General features: G+C 35.5%; 8 protein-coding genes across 10 annotated transcripts; 6 read left to right on the top strand and 2 right to left on the bottom strand.

The window, feature by feature from the left end:
• The first annotated feature begins 212 nt into the window (after positions 1-212).
• On the top strand, positions 213-891 carry LOC108556557 (DET1- and DDB1-associated protein 1). The gene is made up of 4 exons (XM_017912723.1): positions 213-346; positions 416-554; positions 614-675; positions 732-891. The coding sequence occupies exons 1-4, from the start codon at positions 344-346 to the stop codon at positions 825-827; spliced, it is 300 nt and encodes a 99-aa protein (XP_017768212.1). The 5' UTR covers positions 213-343; the 3' UTR covers positions 828-891.
• A 263-nt stretch (positions 892-1154) lies between these two features.
• Positions 1155-3412, bottom strand: LOC108556553 (DNA methyltransferase 1-associated protein 1). Its single transcript, XM_017912716.1, has 8 exons — positions 3248-3412; positions 2976-3189; positions 2754-2917; positions 2448-2666; positions 2098-2388; positions 1865-2018; positions 1366-1520; positions 1155-1306 (listed from the first exon to the last, which is right to left on the bottom strand). Exons 2-8 carry the CDS (start codon positions 3184-3186, stop codon positions 1196-1198), a joined length of 1305 nt encoding a protein of 434 aa, XP_017768205.1. The 5' UTR covers positions 3187-3189; positions 3248-3412; the 3' UTR covers positions 1155-1195.
• Positions 3413-3661: 249 nt separating this feature from the next.
• LOC108556533 (protein max) lies at positions 3662-5514 on the top strand. 3 transcript variants are annotated; one of them, XM_017912685.1, is made up of 6 exons: positions 3662-3802; positions 4063-4188; positions 4295-4372; positions 4429-4539; positions 4616-4739; positions 5248-5514. In XM_017912685.1, exons 2-6 carry the CDS (start codon positions 4150-4152, stop codon positions 5394-5396), a joined length of 501 nt encoding a protein of 166 aa, XP_017768174.1. In that variant the 5' UTR covers positions 3662-3802; positions 4063-4149; the 3' UTR covers positions 5397-5514. The 3 variants fall into 3 exon arrangements, with proteins under 3 accessions (XP_017768174.1, XP_017768175.1, XP_017768173.1); XM_017912686.1 differs by lacking the exon at positions 3662-3802 and having other exon boundaries at positions 3842-4188; positions 4295-4363; XM_017912684.1 differs by lacking the exon at positions 3662-3802 and having other exon boundaries at positions 3844-4188.
• A 983-nt stretch (positions 5515-6497) lies between these two features.
• Positions 6498-9013, top strand: LOC108556544 (3'-5' ssDNA/RNA exonuclease TatD). The gene is made up of 6 exons (XM_017912697.1): positions 6498-6861; positions 6920-7018; positions 7074-7234; positions 7309-7492; positions 7557-7719; positions 8392-9013. The coding sequence occupies exons 1-6, from the start codon at positions 6735-6737 to the stop codon at positions 8552-8554; spliced, it is 897 nt and encodes a 298-aa protein (XP_017768186.1). The 5' UTR covers positions 6498-6734; the 3' UTR covers positions 8555-9013.
• An 868-nt stretch (positions 9014-9881) lies between these two features.
• Positions 9882-12774, top strand: LOC108556541 (polyubiquitin-C). The gene is made up of 2 exons (XM_017912695.1): positions 9882-9972; positions 10318-12774. The coding sequence occupies exon 2, from the start codon at positions 10319-10321 to the stop codon at positions 12620-12622; it is 2304 nt and encodes a 767-aa protein (XP_017768184.1). The 5' UTR covers positions 9882-9972; position 10318; the 3' UTR covers positions 12623-12774.
• Positions 12685-14217, bottom strand: LOC108556547 (U7 snRNA-associated Sm-like protein LSm10). The gene is made up of 3 exons (XM_017912701.1): positions 13893-14217; positions 13270-13828; positions 12685-13214 (listed from the first exon to the last, which is right to left on the bottom strand). The coding sequence occupies exons 1-2, from the start codon at positions 14083-14085 to the stop codon at positions 13614-13616; spliced, it is 408 nt and encodes a 135-aa protein (XP_017768190.1). The 5' UTR covers positions 14086-14217; the 3' UTR covers positions 12685-13214; positions 13270-13613.
• Positions 14218-14422: 205 nt separating this feature from the next.
• LOC108556542 (retinol dehydrogenase 12-like) lies at positions 14423-15721 on the top strand. Its single transcript, XM_017912696.1, has 4 exons — positions 14423-14605; positions 14663-14781; positions 14856-15338; positions 15393-15721. The coding sequence occupies exons 1-4, from the start codon at positions 14550-14552 to the stop codon at positions 15707-15709; spliced, it is 975 nt and encodes a 324-aa protein (XP_017768185.1). The 5' UTR covers positions 14423-14549; the 3' UTR covers positions 15710-15721.
• On the top strand, positions 15687-16534 carry LOC108556545 (70 kDa peptidyl-prolyl isomerase-like). The gene has a single exon (XM_017912698.1). It carries the CDS (start codon positions 15709-15711, stop codon positions 16510-16512), a length of 804 nt encoding a protein of 267 aa, XP_017768187.1. The 5' UTR covers positions 15687-15708; the 3' UTR covers positions 16513-16534.
• The last annotated feature ends 8 nt before the right edge of the window (positions 16535-16542 follow it).

The following is a 16542-nucleotide window of genomic DNA, read 5'->3' as shown; positions in this document are numbered from 1 at the left end:
AGGTATATAGAGTGATTCGCGCAATAACAAAGTTAAAGAAGAATTATAATATTTGTTTGTAAATTTTCAAAAGTAATGTAAAATACTGTTTATTTAATACAAATGCACTTCTTTAGGTAGAACATCACGTTTTTTTTATTAACTTGCATTTGTAACTTCAAGATTGCCAACATAACCTGTTGGGCGAGAATGAGCATTTATGACAGATTCGTGGATTCGTGCAGTTGTGTAAAAAGTGTTAAAAATATTTTATAGCACGGAGGACGGAGGTGCACGGAGGCACGCACATTGAACTGTTGTGATTTAATAACATTTTGCCGAGAAGGTACAAAATCAATTGAAAATGGTAAGAGATTAAAAGGTTCAATAATTAATCCTCTAATTCCTCCATCAACTCAACAAAAAATTGCTTTAGTCTGTAGCTGAGTTCCTGAAGGGAATGCCCTCATTCAACGAGAATAACTTTGCGAAATTCCATGTGGATAGCAATAACCGATCGCCGTTGAAGAGGCCTGCAGCCTATGTGCCCACCAAGGAGTACCCCTCGGAGCAAGGTACATATAAATATGTTGCTTGATTAAAACCCTAACACCTTGTTGAAATCTGCTTGCAGTAATTGTCACAGAGAAAACAAATATACTATTAAGATACTTGCATCAGCACTGGGAGAAAAAGGTACAAGAGTCATTAAAATATTAATTCATAATATATTAATTTTTTTGGAATTTCAGGCATTGCAAAAGAAAAGGGACCATACATCTGTAGAGGACGAGCAGATATTAGCTAGGAAAAGGCCAAGAATTGATTATGGTGCAAATGCACCTTAAATTATACGCATGAATGGGATACACATGAATCTGATACATTCACAATAAATATGTTTTATATTAAGTTTTTTTTTAATGTTATTTTGTGTTTTTTAAATTACATTAGAACTATCCAAACCAATAGGTTGGACATCAGCAACCAGTCAGCCAATAACAATTATTTTTTGTTTGTTCTATACACAGCATTGAACAATACTCAAATGTATGACTTCTTTTCAAAATATATATATATTATATTTATAAATATACATATATTTTTTAAGGGCTAAAGCATTACCATGTTTTTTGTAATAAAGAAATTAATAAATTATGTACAAAGATATTCAATATATATTATATTAACTGTACGTTAATGCATTAAATACTTATTATATACCTGATGGAGTACCAGGTGACCCCACTACGTCTATGATTTCTCCAATCTTTACTGCCTCCTGCTCATTGCCGGCGGTCAACAATTGCGCAGGAATTGTCAACGTCTGTAATAGAATTTCTTCGATTAATCCTGATTTGCCTGAACTACTAACAACGAGCATACCTTTCCTGGATTCAGTGCTTCGTATTGATGCCTCAATGATTGTAATTCGAATTCGCACGTTCCGAGCGCCGACTTCAGCTCCATGAGTAGGACCATATCGCTTCTAAGTTCATTGAAACTTTGGCAAATCTCTTCAGACGGCGTTGGATTTAATTCTAATTCGAACAAAAATAGAGAACAAACTAATTAATAAATATACTCCGTGCGAGTCAAGCGCAAATGTAGGAATCAAAATAAATATATAATTAAATTGATTCAGAGTACATAATTTGAATGGGGAAAAATAATTTAACTATATATAAAAGAGAAACTAATAGAAATAAGTTAACGTTACTTTAGAATAAATTTAAAGGAAAAAATCGAGAAAATGTAACACTCAGTTTTATGCTATTTGCAACAATTTTGTGTTACATTTGATTCGGAAATGTTCGTGGAAAATCGACGATTAAATACATTGAGAAGCGTTTCCATGTTCCAACGAGGAATGAAAATGACTTACCCATGCCCATATCTTGAAGCATTTGCTCGATTCCTTTAGTTTTCTTCTGGCCGACGCTGGCTGGTAGCTTCATACGCTGTGACCTCAACGAAACCCCGCTATTTTTATAGTCTGGAAACTTTATACCCGCAGTCTCGACGGCCTGCAAAATATGCTGTAGAAATGAAAATAATACTTTAAGTTAATGTTGCCCCCAAGAAAAGTGATGTTATAATCTAGTGAATTGTTAATACCGAGGTGTCGACACGAGAAGGCCTCGAAGGATTGGTGATTTTTTTCTTAGGTAACTTCTTGTCAGCTTTCCTCGGTGTCTCCCCCTGGTTATCTGCCTGACTGATCAACTTTTGCAGATCCTGCGTTTTGCGTTCGCGCTCCTTCTTCCTCGCTTCAATCTTCTTCAGCTCGCCTATTAAGAACTGCTCCTCTTCAATCTGCTCCGGGGTTCTCTCGTATAACCTCTTCAGCTGCTCCTTGCGTCTCTTCTCGTGATCCGCATCGTACGTGTACATCTTTTTATTCGTCAGCTTGAAGTGAAATACAAGAGTGTACATCATATGACAATAACGAGTTTTAATTTAATTACCTTAGCCAGTATTCCACACACTTTATAGTATCTGTCTTTGATCTCCTCCACAGTACGCTTAGGGAATTTTTCTGTATCATACCTATCTGCAATTATGATAAACCTCATATCAAACCTTCTAGCTAAATCCATCATGTGATCTGTTTCCTGTCTGCTCCATCCCTCAGTTGTTAAATGCTGATTGTACTCAGCATCAGTATAAATGGGAATATCGATTTTCTAAAAAGCAAATAAATCAATTACTCAAAGTCAACTTTACACCAATTTGCAATATTTTCAAATGACAAAAAATGTTTAATGCACAACCTTATTGAATTTAGCAAATGGATATTCCTTGGTTTCATCTGATGGACGACGCCAATGGTAAAACAGTGTATTATCACTCCTGGCTGGATTTGTAAATGACATCCACTCCCATTTCCTTGGCTTCCTCATTCCCAATTTAATTTTAGTCTGTTTATACCCATTACCTATGAAATAAGTAAGTTAATTTGCTGTTCTATATAGACTTATCAATTAAAGGTATACTAGTATCTGATGGAAACAGTGGAGGAGCATCTTTGTTGTCATTGTAGAGCAGGGCAAAGACCTCCCTGTGCATGCCCTCCGGCCTCTTGGACACTTTTTGTCCAGCATTGAATAAACGTTTCTTGTTCTTGTCTGCTCCCAGAATAGCCTCTTTAGTTAACTCAGGCGTAACCGGTTGGTCCAATTCCATAATATCCCTGACATCAGCCATTGTCTGCAAAACCAAATATTAACATTTAAATGAAACAAACATAACCTTAACATATACATACGTTGTGTTTGTTGAAAACGCTTCGCTTATTTGAATCAATTTGAATGCTAATAGCAATTCACCAGCTTACTTCAATTACTTTTAACTCAGTAATCTGAATATGCCAGGACCAACGGGACCAACCAGGACGACATTATTTTGATGCGTTTTTGTTGACAAAAAAAAAACAAGCTAGACAACACTCAAAGCTTTTCATGTTGGTAGTATGTTCAGTGCCAAAGAAGTTGCCTATAGGTTAAAATATATTAAAAATCATCTAAAACTACATAAATGCTAATAATTATACTCGATTGTTTTATAATATAATCAATAATATGAATATTAAATATAACAATAATGATATTACAGCTATAAGCAGTAATTTGTTAATGAATGTGATGTTGTTTTAAATATGGCGGGTTTAATGGTCGCCCAATCACGTGCGCAAACACGTGTAACACAACAAGTAGTAAAATAGTGTAAATATCGATAAACTTTGGTCGTTTGTTAACGTGAAATTTATACGAAAAAAGCATTCGTAATTAAAGCTATTCGCTTCGTCTTTTGGTATTGCAAGGTAATTAATGTGGGATCTGATCGAGGTATGTGAGTTTAAGCAAGTCTTGAGCTAGATGTGACGTTTCCCAAACAAAGGAGTTTTTAGTGCACATACTATACACTAAATGTGTGTATATATATAGAGTGCAGTTTGACAGGTCGCAACCAAGAGTAAAGTGAATAACTTTCTCGAATTGGTGCACAATTTGCTGTTTATTTTTACTGTTGTTGTTGAAACTCTTGTGATTAATATTGTATTTGATTTTAATCTTCGGATAGACGAAACGGAAGGTGCAATTTGCTAGTGCTTTGCGTTTATCCAGGTAGCGAGAGCAGACTCAACCGAAAACGGGGCCCTACGCAACGATGAGCGACGACGATCGGGATATTGACGTGGATAGTGATGTAAGTGCAATAATATACCTGGCCATCTATATTGCCAAATCTGCAATTTGCATTCATATGTTTTCTATTACAGTTAAGCATTTTTCATCTTGTGTTTTACTTTTAGGAGGGGGATGACTCTGACTCACGCCAGCAGATGTCCAGGCAGACCTCGGGCAGTCAATATCACTCACAAGTATTTATTGTAATATCTAAATATATGTATTTCTTGTGTAAGGAAAAAATATCATTCTGTTGTAGGCTGAGAAGAGGGCTCATCACAATGCATTGGAGCGTAAACGAAGGGACCACATAAAAGATAGCTTCAGCAGCTTGAGAGACTCTGTACCTGCATTAAACAATGAAAAAGTGGTATGTCTCAAATTTAGAAGGATACACAATTTATCCAACATGCTTCAATTTACATGAATCCTCTATTTTATTGTAGGCAAGCCGAGCCCAGATATTGAAAAAGGCTGCAGAGTACATACAATATATGAGGAGAAAAAATAACTCACATCAACAAGATATTGAGGACCTGAAGAGGCAGAACAATTTATTAGAAACACAAAGTATGTCCTTGCTATCAAAGTGTGCTAAAAATAAAAAGCATATTCATAAATATAATGCATGTTATGTAAAGAAGCGTTAAATTTTGGTGTATTTTAGTTATGAAATTATCTTCCACTTTTCTAACCTAAATATAATAAGACAATGAGCATATTATTGGTCATCAATAACTGTAACTGAGAATTGCGATTTAAACAAACCATACCAATCAGATTGTAACTAAATAGGTGTTTTGTTATATCATTTTTGTTAATCTGAAGAAAAATTCCCCATGTACTTTATGTGTGAAAAGGGGGAATAGTTGTTGTTGTGACTTGTATATTTGTATCTTGTGTCAATATTAATTAATATTAGTTGTTCTGTAAATTTATTGGTTTACTATTTTTTTTAACCACAATTCAATTCTAATCAAAACATTGTTTCTCAATTTAGGTCGTAATATGTGATTTATATTCTGGACAGCAACTTAACTATTAAAAGTAATTCAATAATTTGTTTTCCTCTTTTTAGTAAAAACATTGGAGAAGGCAAAGGAGGCAGGAAGTTTTGGAGATGGAAAGAACTCTAGCTACAACGAGACAGAATCGGACACCTCAGATATGGAGGGTCAGGTTAACCAAAGACGTACGAAGAAGATGAAATTTACGTCGTACCATTAAATAAATTTGAATGAACCGCGGCAGCAAGATAGGAATGGATACAATTGAGTTGAGTTGAGAACGATAAGCCGAAGCAACGGTACGCTAACTGGAATTTCTGGTCGGGGTGAAAAAAAAACACAAGTTTTGCACGCAAATTTCAAATTCAACTTTTTCTTTAATTTTATGTTGTTCGCAAAGATTACAATTAGTAACAGAGAGCTTTTCATGGTACCAAATACTTACTTTAACTTCGGGATACGTCAGAGTTTGTTTAATCAAGTAGCGCAAAGACAAATGTTTGATATATTTACACTAAAGTGCAAATAAAAAAAAATATGTATATGTGTATATCAAATAATAATGAAAACACGTAACAATAATTATTGAATCTGAATATGTACACTTTATGTTCTATTTAGTTTTGCGGAAAGCGGATCGAAATAAAGTTATGTATTTTACTTTCAGTATGTAATGTACCTTACTAATATTGTATAAATATTTTAATAGTTTATAATGATTACTATTAAGAATACTAAAATGAAAAAAATAAAACACAAATTATTGGTATGTTGTTTAAAAATTTGTAAAACTGATGAAAGATTTTGTTATTATTTAATTATTAGGACTATTATGTATTATAAAATTTTTATAAATAAACAAACGAAAATAGTTTATAACTCTGAATCTAACAATCTTTTTATATGTTACTTCAAGTAAAACCCAACCAACATTGATCATTAATTTATAATAAATGAAATTTGTTATTAACAACACTGTAGCTTTTTGAAATTGCATAAATACAAAAAATGTAATTAACAGATTTTAGTTGCACGTTTATGGAACAAATTGTTATTTCAAAGTTCAGTTTTAAGTAATTTAAAAAAATAAATTTTTACTGTATATAAACAATATTTACAAATTAAATGATGCAGTTGATGTATATGCAAATAAACAATGATTAGAGATTTTTAGAAATGCAATTAAGAGTGAAAAGCCATCGCATGTGTAAATATTTGCGAGTTAATTAGCACGCTCGAAACTTTCTTGTTCGTATGTGGACTCGTTTCCCGCCATTAGTTTCTAACTAGCCGCAGATAAAAGTGTTCGGAAAAAATTAATTCACCAAATTCTCCACGCTAATGCATGGAGCTGCTTCTAGTTTTTAAGTAGATTAATTTTGTCTTACTTTATTTACACTTGACAGATGCTCTGAACTATTCTCGTAATCCAAATCCGCGATTATAATTTCAACACAAGAAGTAGAGTGAATTTCGTACTCAGTGCTTTGTATCCGCATACTGAATATAAATAAAATATATTTTTCTATCATCTACAACGTGCAGCGTTTCACTTAATATGGATGAAAATAAACTCATGGAGCAGTGCTATGAGAATCTTATTGTAATAGATGTTGGAGCCAATCTCACCAACAAGAAGTACAGTCGGGATTTGGATTCTGTCATACAAAGGGCCAAAGATTCAGGTAAGCATAATAGTGCCTTATGGTGTCAATATTTGATAGATTCATGTTGATTTTCTAGGGGTCCAGAAGATTATGGTGACAGGCACATCTGTCAAGTGTAGTAAAGAAGCATTAAGATTAACAAGGATTTATCCGGGCACATTGTATTCAACTGCTGGTAAGTTTTTATATATTTCAATCATTTCTTGTGTACTTTATCATTTGCATTTAAGGTATACATCCACACGACGCTAAATCCTATACAGATGAAACTTGGGATGAACTAGTAGAAGTTGCTAAGAATCCCGAGTGTGTAGCTATTGGAGAATGTGGTTTGGATTACAATCGAAATTTTTCCGAGCCGGACGAGCAGAGGCGAGTTTTCGAGAAACAGGTAAAACAAAATCCTTTTAATACTACTGAATGTATAAAACACACACACAATATGCTCATAATAATGATTTCCAGATAGAACTCGCTTGCGAATTGAAGAAACCGCTATTTGTGCACGAACGAGAAGCGCATGACGATCTACTGGAGATCCTAGGCAAATTCTTAGATAAACTTCCTCCAGTGCTGATTCATTGCTTCACTGGGACTACAGAACATGCTATGAACTACTTGGACAAGGGTTTTTATTTGGGACTGACTGGTAATTAGAAATGAAAAACTGTGTGCCAAGAATCTTGACCTGCAAACTAAAAATACTATTGCAGGATATCTGTGCAAAGACAAATCTGATACAGGTGTCAGAAAATTGCTGGTTGATAATCTGATACCATTGGATCGACTTCTTGTGGAAACTGATGCTCCATTTATGTACCCAAATACAAGGGCATCTAAATTGCCGGTGCATGTCAAAGATGGTCTAACTGAAAGGTATTTATATGCAACATCTTATACAAAACTTTTATGTTATCATCAAAACGAAAATTAATGCACAATTGCTTCAATTCAAGTTTTAAGAACTGAAGGTAAAATAGTAATACTGAATTAAAATTGCTTACTGTAAGTTAGGGATAAGTGTGAGAGTTTCTTTGAAGCATATTTTGAAAAAAGCAATGTTGGTTGCATATAGTCTCTTTAGAATTTCACTATCCTTTTAAGGTTAATCTTCAACAACAATTCTTAAGATATTGTAGAATAATAATAAGGATGGTTGTACCAAATCAATCTACAACGATTAATGTTTCAAATAAATTAATGCCATTCAATGTAGTTTAAAATACATATATCAATTGAGATTAAAGTTCTATGCCGAAATAGATATTTGTATCATGTCATATAGAGATTCAGGAAGAACGGGACTTTCTTTCTATTTTTAGTGGATACTGCGTGCGTATGCACGTTCAATGTTTTATTTTAGGACTTCAATAGAAATGCCCACCTACGTGGTTCAATGATGGAATATGCGCGTTTTGCGTTGAAGTCAAGGAAATATACATATGAACAACATATTTCGAGTCTAAATATAAGAATTTATCGCGAGTGATGCGATGCGTTGGAACAAAACAATTATTGTATGATTTTTGATGTCTCGTTCTTGCTCAGGTCCATGACTTTCCTCCATCGGTATTGCACCTTCCAGAGGAACGAGCCTTGCAGCTTGCCAGCAATCGTCGAGATGATTGCAGCCTTTATGAATAAGAAACCCGAAGAGGTGGCCCTTGCCACGGCCTTCAACGCGCTCAAACTCTTCGGGTTGTCGCAGTGATACATTTACCTACCTGTCACTACAACTCTCTACAACCTTCTTGGAAATCTACAAATAAGAGAAGAAACGAAAAATAAATAAAAATTGCTCGGTGCTTTAGTTGTCTACACATAAGTATATATTATTATATTATTATTTTGTTGCAATACAGCGGATGCTAGTGTTATTATTCATGTTTAGGTGTTATTATTGATTACTGTTCCATATTATCATATTATCTACTTGTGATTCAGCCGTGCTTTCTGAATGTAAACATATCTTTATATTATATTTTTTCGCTAATTTATTTTTTGAGATGACTATGATTTTATATAAACTATTTATGTATACAACTTATATATGTATTTATGTATTTCTTGCCATTGTATTCTATAACTATTGTGATACGAATATGAAATTTGGTGCCTTAAAACTATTTTCTTGTTACGAAAATTCAATAAAATTGGAAGGAAAAAGATAGCAAACTGATTATTCACTTATGTTTCCCTTCATCACTATGATTTATGTATGTATATTTTTTAATCAATCAAACTGAGTCATGAGCATGAACAATGGTGAAGTTTGATTCTATATCTATACTAAAGTCCTGAACGACCTTCAAGTTGTTGATGTACCGTTGTTTATTATGTTCAGTCATGCAAAACATATCTGGTTTGCACACGTAAACAATGGTTCTAAACAACAAATATTTCATGGGATTGGATGACGTTTAAGTAACGCAATATTATGAAATCTGTCAATATCAGTTAATGTTGGAGAGAAGATTTGATAACAATAATCTATAGTTATAGCCTGAACTGTTCATCAACTAACATATTTTTATTTATAAATCAATAATTGTAGAATGTTTTTTAAACCTGTTTACGCCTAAAGGGAAAAATAGACAAATAATTTTCAAGATATTCTAAACAAAAATGCATATTGTAACTAGTATCTAAGTCTAAAATTGTAAAATGATCTTTGATTATAATTAATACTGCAATTAATTTAATTGCATCTGCTGTCATTGCATCAGCTGTTCTATTGATCGGTTGTTTTTTGTTTTGTTTTTGGAAGTTACTAGAATTCACTGGAATTTACTAGAAATCCTGCCAACCTAAATGAGAAATTTGCTGATATTTCAAAAATAATTTTCGGCTAATTTCCATAGCGAATGATCGATTTCCCAAAACTATGGTTAATTAACATTAATTCTAATTACAGTTTGCTGAAAAACCGCTGGAAAAGTATTAGATTTTTGCCGATTCGAGAAACTTTCATACACCCTTCGTTTTGGGTACGAGACTAATGCGGTGGGGATTTTTGAAATCTATAAATAGGGAAGCGCTCGTCCCGACAAGCTCATAAGAAGTTTGCGAGTTGGAGTGAAGACGTCGTTGATAAATCGTTTACTCCGATAGTTAAGCATATTTGTTAACGTAAGTTTCTTTTTAAAAAAAATCTATTACAATTCTTGACGTTTAGTTTTCATTTTAATTGATTTGGTTTCGGATGTCCGTATTTTGCAAAACGTAGTGGCAATATTTCCGATTTTTTTTTTGCATCGCTCATTTGTTTCATCTAAATTTTAACAAAATTTTTATAGTCTTGTCAAGGAATCTCAATTCTCTATATATAACAAGGTACATTTTTTTGTTGAAAAGTCTGTGTCTCTTTTGATGGACAAAGAACAACAAAATGGCGAAGCCTTCATTGATTTTTCAATGCGCAGTTGGTCGGCCATTTCGTTCGTGACATTAATTATTTTTTTCTTCAAATTGCAGGATGCAGATCTTTGTGAAAACCTTAACTGGTAAAACCATCACTTTGGAGGTTGAGCCCTCTGATACCATTGAAAATGTGAAGGCTAAGATTCAAGACAAAGAGGGAATCCCACCTGATCAGCAACGTTTGATCTTCGCTGGTAAACAATTGGAAGATGGCAGGACTCTGTCGGACTACAACATCCAAAAGGAATCTACACTTCATTTAGTATTGCGTCTTCGTGGAGGTATGCAGATCTTTGTTAAAACCTTGACTGGAAAAACCATTACCTTGGAAGTTGAACCATCTGACACAATTGAAAATGTCAAAGCCAAAATCCAAGACAAGGAAGGAATCCCACCAGATCAACAACGTTTGATCTTCGCTGGTAAGCAATTGGAAGATGGCAGGACTCTGTCGGACTACAACATTCAAAAGGAATCCACCCTTCATTTGGTATTGCGTCTTCGCGGTGGTATGCAGATCTTCGTTAAAACCTTGACTGGAAAAACTATTACCTTGGAAGTTGAACCATCTGACACAATTGAAAACGTAAAGGCCAAAATCCAAGACAAGGAAGGAATTCCTCCAGATCAGCAACGTTTGATCTTTGCTGGTAAACAATTGGAAGATGGCAGGACTCTGTCCGACTACAACATCCAGAAGGAATCTACTCTCCATTTAGTATTGCGTCTTCGTGGAGGTATGCAGATCTTCGTTAAAACATTGACTGGAAAAACCATTACTTTGGAAGTTGAACCATCTGACACAATTGAAAACGTCAAGGCCAAAATCCAAGACAAGGAAGGAATCCCTCCAGATCAGCAACGTTTGATCTTCGCTGGTAAACAATTGGAAGATGGCAGGACTCTGTCAGACTACAACATCCAAAAGGAATCTACCCTTCATTTGGTATTGCGTCTTCGTGGTGGTATGCAGATCTTCGTTAAAACATTGACTGGAAAAACCATCACTTTAGAAGTTGAACCATCCGATACAATTGAGAACGTTAAGGCCAAAATCCAAGACAAGGAAGGAATCCCCCCAGATCAGCAACGTTTAATCTTCGCCGGAAAACAATTGGAAGATGGCAGGACTCTGTCTGATTACAATATCCTGTCTGACTACAACATCCAGAAGGAATCCACTCTCCATTTGGTATTGCGTCTTCGTGGAGGTATGCAGATCTTCGTTAAAACCTTGACTGGAAAAACTATCACTTTGGAAGTTGAACCATCCGATACAATTGAAAACGTCAAGGCTAAAATCCAAGACAAGGAAGGAATCCCCCCAGATCAGCAACGTTTAATCTTCGCCGGTAAACAATTGGAAGATGGCAGGACTCTGTCTGATTACAATATCCAGAAGGAATCCACTCTCCATTTGGTATTGCGTCTTCGTGGAGGTATGCAGATTTTTGTGAAAACCTTAACTGGTAAAACCATCACTTTGGAGGTTGAGCCTTCTGACACTATTGAAAATGTCAAGGCTAAGATTCAAGACAAGGAAGGGATCCCCCCAGATCAGCAACGTTTGATTTTTGCCGGTAAACAGTTGGAAGATGGCAGGACTCTGTCTGACTACAACATCCAGAAGGAATCCACTCTCCATTTGGTTTTGCGTCTTCGTGGAGGTATGCAAATTTTTGTAAAAACCTTGACTGGAAAAACCATCACCTTAGAAGTTGAACCATCCGATACAATTGAGAACGTTAAGGCCAAAATTCAAGACAAGGAAGGTATTCCTCCAGATCAGCAACGTTTGATCTTCGCAGGTAAACAGTTGGAGGATGGCAGGACCTTGTCTGATTACAATATCCAAAAGGAATCTACATTACATTTGGTTTTGCGTCTTCGAGGCGGAATGCAGATTTTCGTGAAAACTTTGACGGGAAAGACTATCACTTTGGAGGTGGAGCCATCGGACACAATTGAGAACGTAAAGGCTAAAATTCAAGACAAAGAAGGTATTCCTCCAGACCAGCAACGTTTGATTTTTGCGGGTAAGCAATTGGAGGATGGTAGAACTTTGTCGGATTATAACATTCAGAAGGAGTCCACCCTCCATCTAGTGTTACGTCTGCGTGGTGGTATGCAGATCTTCGTAAAAACTTTGACGGGAAAGACTATCACTTTGGAGGTGGAACCGTCTGATACAATCGAGAACGTTAAAGCCAAAATCCAGGATAAGGAAGGAATTCCACCAGATCAGCAGCGTTTGATTTTTGCTGGCAAGCAATTGGAAGATGGCAGAACTCTGTCTGACTACAACATCCAGAAGGAATCAACCCTTCACTTGGTTTTACGTTTGCGTGGAGGACAGTAAACATTTACAAAATTTTCTTCTATAACTATATATTATATGTACCTTTAGACAAGACTGTAATATTTTTTTTTTATTATTTCAATTATATATCTAAACTCTAAGCAAGACGCGTAAAATAAAAGAAGAATAAATAACAATTCATTTCAATCCAATTTATTGTTTAATTTCCATTCATTATTCCATTTAACAGTAACTTTAACATACAAAAAAAAAATAATAATGGAGTTACCGTTTTGTAACACAATAATATAGTTTCTGTTATAAACTAAACAATGTTTACAAAATGCAATTGCATATTTTGGTATTAATATTAAATGTTAACGATCTGGTTGTTATGTAAGAGTGGTTCGTAAACTGTGGGCTCTACACATCAGATCAGTTAGTTTTACTATTCAAGGATTCTAAACAATTTTTTAATTTGGCCCACACCGCGTTGCTAAGTGCAAATTTATGAATATATAAAAATATATATATAAATTAAAAATATGTTTTTATTTACGAATAGTACTATATAATAATAACTTCAAAGATGCTCTAGATCCAGACAATGCTCATAGATTATCCTTGTTTACTCGTGTATGGGCTATACAATCTAAAGAAAAAAACATTAATAGTAATTTAAATGTATTGAGTAAATGATTAATTACCTTTCCAGTGTTTTCCACATGCTTCCTCCTCATAGATGATCATTTACAAATGAATATTGTTGATGATAGTACTAGTGCAAGTGTTTAGTAATAGATCTTTAAACACAACAATATTTGAATGAATTTTTCCTCCAAAATTAGTTTATCAATATAATAATTTTTAAATCACCATTAAATTCATCATCACTGTTTCCCAGTTTAAGTCATCTATAGTAATACAACTATTATCAATAGCTCTATCACATTGCAGTTCCACTACTGTTATAGAAACATTTTCTGTACACAAAATTAAATGTTTTATTTTTATATAATAGAAAATGTTTTTTGTTAAAAATTAGAAATTGTTATGATTTTTGCGCTAGTTCCGTTAGAATTTGGTTCTGGTATTTCCTCGCTCTGCTCATCTTAAATGTTAATTTCTTTTTCTCACTTCTTACTTTCTTTAACTTTGGCTTTAGTTGCTCCTGTAGCAAGTCCAGAGCGGTACAATCAGATGGCACATGGACATATCTGATATTTCTGCTTCTCACGAAGAATGTCTCAAAAGGAAGCAGCTCGCCTGAAATAAAATTATGTGAAGAATTGTTAATTACAAGGAACAATGAAAGCTTCGGTTAATGTACCTCTTGCATTTTGGAACGTGCAGTCTTCTAGTTCTGTGTTCATATAACCATCTACCTCGACGACTTTGCCATGCACGGACGACTCGTTTCGTAGATCTATCACGGTATATTTTCCCACTAAAGCATTCAGCAAACAGGCCATGCTGTTGTGCAGCAAGTAAATTGATTTCACGTCTTTTATTTGGTTGGACATCTCTGATTTGTTGATGTTTGAGAGGACCTGCAGTTGATAGTTAACGAATTCGTTGTTAAGGGAAAGCCAGGGAACTATTTTCCACTACTGCCACTATAACAAATTTTAAAGAAAAGTAAAGACATTAATACCAGAGCTAAAAAAATAAAAAATGTTTTTATTTAAGAATAATACTTAATATATGATTTGAAGAGGTAGAGAGGTACATTTGGTTGCCTCAATTTGTTTTCTAATGTCAATCGACAAAAAAATAAAAGTAGCGGCCTCTATTGTTAATCAGGTGTATAAGATCATATATCATATAAGATTAAAAGAATCCCTAACATAGGTTAGTGCACTTGATGAAGGTTAGGGTTGCTCGGCATCTGCACAGTCGTAAATCATCAAATAATTCAGTAAAGAAAGAAAACAAAGGTAAATAGCTTTTGGTACTTAATTTTCTAGCTTATTTTGAATTCATCATCATGTGGAAATATGTAAGTGGTGCAATTGCAGTTGGTTCAATTGCTTATGGGTTGATGTAAGTGGTCGTCTCCTATACACATCACGTGTATTTGTATATACTCTTATTTTACAGGCGATACTTTGCTGGAGGTGTTTGTCATTGTACTGCACGTTTGGATGGACTAGTCGTCATCATAACTGGTGCAAATTCTGGCTTGGGAAAAGCACTGGCTTTTGAATTGGCAAAAAGAGGTGTGTGTTGTTTTAAATAAACAATCTTGAGCTATTGTTTTCATACTTTGACATATGTCAATCTACTATTCCAGGTGCCATACTAGTGTTGGCTTGTCGAGACTTGGATGGTGCACTGACAGTGAAGACAGAGATACTGTCCCAGCTGGAATACAAAGCAGAGATTCATGTGAAGCATCTGGACTTGAACTCGTTCAGTAGCATAATAAAATTTGCAAAAAATATTGATGCAGAGTTCGAGGAGGTCTATGCGTTGGTGAATAACGCAGGGGTCTTCTATCATCCGCAGTCGCTAACGCAGGACGGATTCGATGTTACATTTCAAACAAACTATCTGGGTCCATTCTTGCTGACACAACAGTTGACTAAGGTGCTCAAACGCGCGGATCACGCGAGGATCATAAACCTCTGCTCCGATGCTCACAGGAACGCAACCGCCTACGATTTGACATGCTTGATGACAACGCAAACTGAGTTTAGAAGTCACTTCCTAGCGTACAGCGTTTCCAAACTAGCACTCCTTCTTTTTACCAGGGAGTACGCAAAAAGAATATCCAGTGAGTTTCAAATAAAAAAATTACAACAATGATCATCATGCAACTTGATTTCAGACACGAACATTGTCATCAATGCGGTGGACCCTGGCAATGTAGAGACGAATATTTACAGGCATTTTCCTCAACTGTGCAACTCCTGGCTATATTGTCTGCAGTGGCCAATTAGGAAAATCGTCGTCAAGAATCCGTATCAGGGTATTCAGTCCATACTTCATATGCTCTTGACCTCCAACCATTCAACCGGTCAGTACGTACAAGATTGTAAGCCAGTGGTGCCAAGTCAATACGCCACAAATCCGAAACTCACCATCAATTTTTACGATCAAACCCAGAGCCTTCTCGAGAACAGCTTTAGCGAATCGGACTGTTAATGATGTCGACGTACGTTTCGCCGGACCGTAAGATAAGAAAAACTGTTTTAGTGGTAGGCGAAGGCTGCTTCAAGCCATCCGAAAATTGCTTTTGCACCTTCACTATTTCTGAAAGCAATGTAGATTTAGATAAGTATAAGAGTTACGGCTACAGCGTGGGCGATAGCGGCGATGTGTTTGAACGATACCTGGATGTGTTGCTACAGACTATGCTGACCTCGGAAGTAGCCAAAGTCACTTTTCTTACTGGAGATTCGAAAGTGGAGTTTACAATCGAGCTGGAGTCGTTTTCGAGGGCTGGATTCATCTACGAGTGGGATCCCACTTATAAATATAACTTGGCGATGCAACACAAAGTCGCCGGCAACGATCTGTTTAAGAGTGGCTGTTTTAAGGACGCCTCGTATCGTTTCAGGAAAGGTCTGAAGATTCTGCTGTCGATACCGCTAGACGTGGAGAACCCGAAATTGCAAGAGCAATCCATGGAAGATGTTTACAGCTTGATGGTGAACTTTTACAATAATCTAGCCGCGTGCAATCTTAAAGCGAAAGACTACGATCGAGTGGTCGGGTTGTGCGACAAAGTTCTCTGCTTCGAGGACGGAAACGTTAAGGCCGCCTACAAAATGGGCGTGGCTTGCTTTGAGCTGCACAATTATGAAAGAGCGTTGGAGATGTTCTCAAAGGTGGCGATTGCCGAGCCGAACAATAAAGCTGTTGTTCAAAATATCAACAAGACGCAATCGCGAATTGTTGAGAGCAACTCGAAGTACGAGTGCCTGGTCAAGAGGATGTTCAAATAATCATTTCAAGGAATGTTGTTGTTTTTTGCT

Source organism: Nicrophorus vespilloides, unplaced genomic scaffold (genome assembly GCF_001412225.1).
Source record: "Nicrophorus vespilloides isolate i.1.1-1 unplaced genomic scaffold, Nicve_v1.0, whole genome shotgun sequence".
Classification (NCBI taxonomy): Eukaryota; Metazoa; Arthropoda; class Insecta; order Coleoptera; family Silphidae; genus Nicrophorus; species Nicrophorus vespilloides.
Note: the sequence above shows the minus strand (reverse complement) of the source record. Positions and strands in the feature narration are given on the sequence as shown.

Coding starts and splice junctions, on each gene's coding strand:
- LOC108556533 (XM_017912685.1), top strand. CDS start 4,150: ATGAGCGACGACGATCGGGATATTGACGTGGATAGTGAT. Junction 4,540..4,615: donor CATTAAACAATGAAAAAGTG/GTATGTCTCAAA, acceptor ATTTTATTGTAG/GCAAGCCGAGCCCAGATATT. Junction 4,740..5,247: donor CAATTTATTAGAAACACAAA/GTATGTCCTTGC, acceptor TCCTCTTTTTAG/TAAAAACATTGGAGAAGGCA.
- LOC108556547 (XM_017912701.1), bottom strand. CDS start 14,085: ATGTCCAACCAAATAAAAGACGTGAAATCAATTTACTTGCTGCACAAC. Junction 13,829..13,892: donor CACGTTCCAAAATGCAAGAG/GTACATTAACCG, acceptor ATTTTATTTCAG/GCGAGCTGCTTCCTTTTGAG.
- LOC108556542 (XM_017912696.1), top strand. CDS start 14,550: ATGTGGAAATATGTAAGTGGTGCAATTGCAGTTGGTTCAATTGCTTAT. Junction 14,606..14,662: donor TCAATTGCTTATGGGTTGAT/GTAAGTGGTCGT, acceptor CTTATTTTACAG/GCGATACTTTGCTGGAGGTG. Junction 15,339..15,392: donor GTACGCAAAAAGAATATCCA/GTGAGTTTCAAA, acceptor ACTTGATTTCAG/ACACGAACATTGTCATCAAT.
- LOC108556545 (XM_017912698.1), top strand. CDS start 15,709: ATGATGTCGACGTACGTTTCGCCGGACCGTAAGATAAGAAAAACTGTT.
- LOC108556557 (XM_017912723.1), top strand. Junction 555..613: donor GGAGTACCCCTCGGAGCAAG/GTACATATAAAT, acceptor ATCTGCTTGCAG/TAATTGTCACAGAGAAAACA. Junction 676..731: donor ATCAGCACTGGGAGAAAAAG/GTACAAGAGTCA, acceptor TTGGAATTTCAG/GCATTGCAAAAGAAAAGGGA.
- LOC108556541 (XM_017912695.1), top strand. CDS start 10,319: ATGCAGATCTTTGTGAAAACCTTAACTGGTAAAACCATCACTTTGGAG.
- LOC108556544 (XM_017912697.1), top strand. CDS start 6,735: ATGGATGAAAATAAACTCATGGAGCAGTGCTATGAGAATCTTATTGTA. Junction 7,019..7,073: donor CACATTGTATTCAACTGCTG/GTAAGTTTTTAT, acceptor TTTGCATTTAAG/GTATACATCCACACGACGCT. Junction 7,235..7,308: donor GGCGAGTTTTCGAGAAACAG/GTAAAACAAAAT, acceptor AATGATTTCCAG/ATAGAACTCGCTTGCGAATT.
- LOC108556553 (XM_017912716.1), bottom strand. CDS start 3,186: ATGGCTGATGTCAGGGATATTATGGAATTGGACCAACCGGTTACGCCT. Junction 2,918..2,975: donor ACTGTTTCCATCAGATACTA/GTATACCTTTAA, acceptor CTTATTTCATAG/GTAATGGGTATAAACAGACT. Junction 1,307..1,365: donor AAGCACTGAATCCAGGAAAG/GTATGCTCGTTG, acceptor ATTCTATTACAG/ACGTTGACAATTCCTGCGCA.